Here is a 561-nt window from a genome sequence, read left to right as displayed (position 1 = left end):
CCCCCCCCCCCCCCTCGCTCCCCTCTTCCCTTTTGTCTCATGCGCGCGCACAGGATGTCCCCCTTGACGGAGTCCATGCCGGGTGGATCCCTTCAGGCAGACATCCAGGCCACTGAGGAGGCCATCCGTCGGGTGGCGACAGGGCCTCAGGCGATCATCTCGTTGGCGGACTTGCGCGCGGCCTCCACCCGCGCACTGAAGCACCTTAATCAAGTGCCCGCGAGTGCCGGGCCCGGGGGCGGGGAGATTCCCTCGGTTCCGTGGGACGCGGTCGGCGGCCTCGAGCCGGTCAAGGCCGCTGTGCGCGAAATTATCGAACTCCCACGACTGCTGTCGCAATACCTGGGACCCTCTGCGGCCGAGGGTCTACGCGCGCGGTCGAGCTTGCTGCTCTTCGGCCCGCCCGGAACCGGGAAGACCCTGGTGGCCAAGGCCATCGCCACCGGGTCCAAGACGCGCTTCATGGCCGTCAAGGGGGCCGAGCTGTTGGACAAGTGGGTTGGCGAGAGCGAGCGACGGGTCAGCGAACTCTTCGAACGAGCGGTGCGCCCCCCCCCCCCC

General features: G+C 68.8%; 1 protein-coding gene across 1 annotated transcript; it reads left to right on the top strand.

Annotated features, from left to right (window-relative positions):
• Positions 1-54: 54 nt before the first annotated feature.
• Positions 55-543, top strand: H696_06325 (vesicle-fusing ATPase; the record flags this gene model as incomplete). Its single annotated transcript, XM_009500067.1, has 1 exon — positions 55-543. A coding segment is annotated over one exon (489 nt), but the record flags the coding sequence as incomplete, so codon positions are not given.
• Positions 544-561: the final 18 nt, after the last annotated feature.

Source organism: Fonticula alba, assembly GCF_000388065.1.
Source record: "Fonticula alba strain ATCC 38817 unplaced genomic scaffold supercont2.99, whole genome shotgun sequence".
NCBI lineage: Eukaryota > Rotosphaerida > Fonticulaceae > Fonticula > Fonticula alba.
Note: the sequence above shows the minus strand (reverse complement) of the source record. Positions and strands in the feature narration are given on the sequence as shown.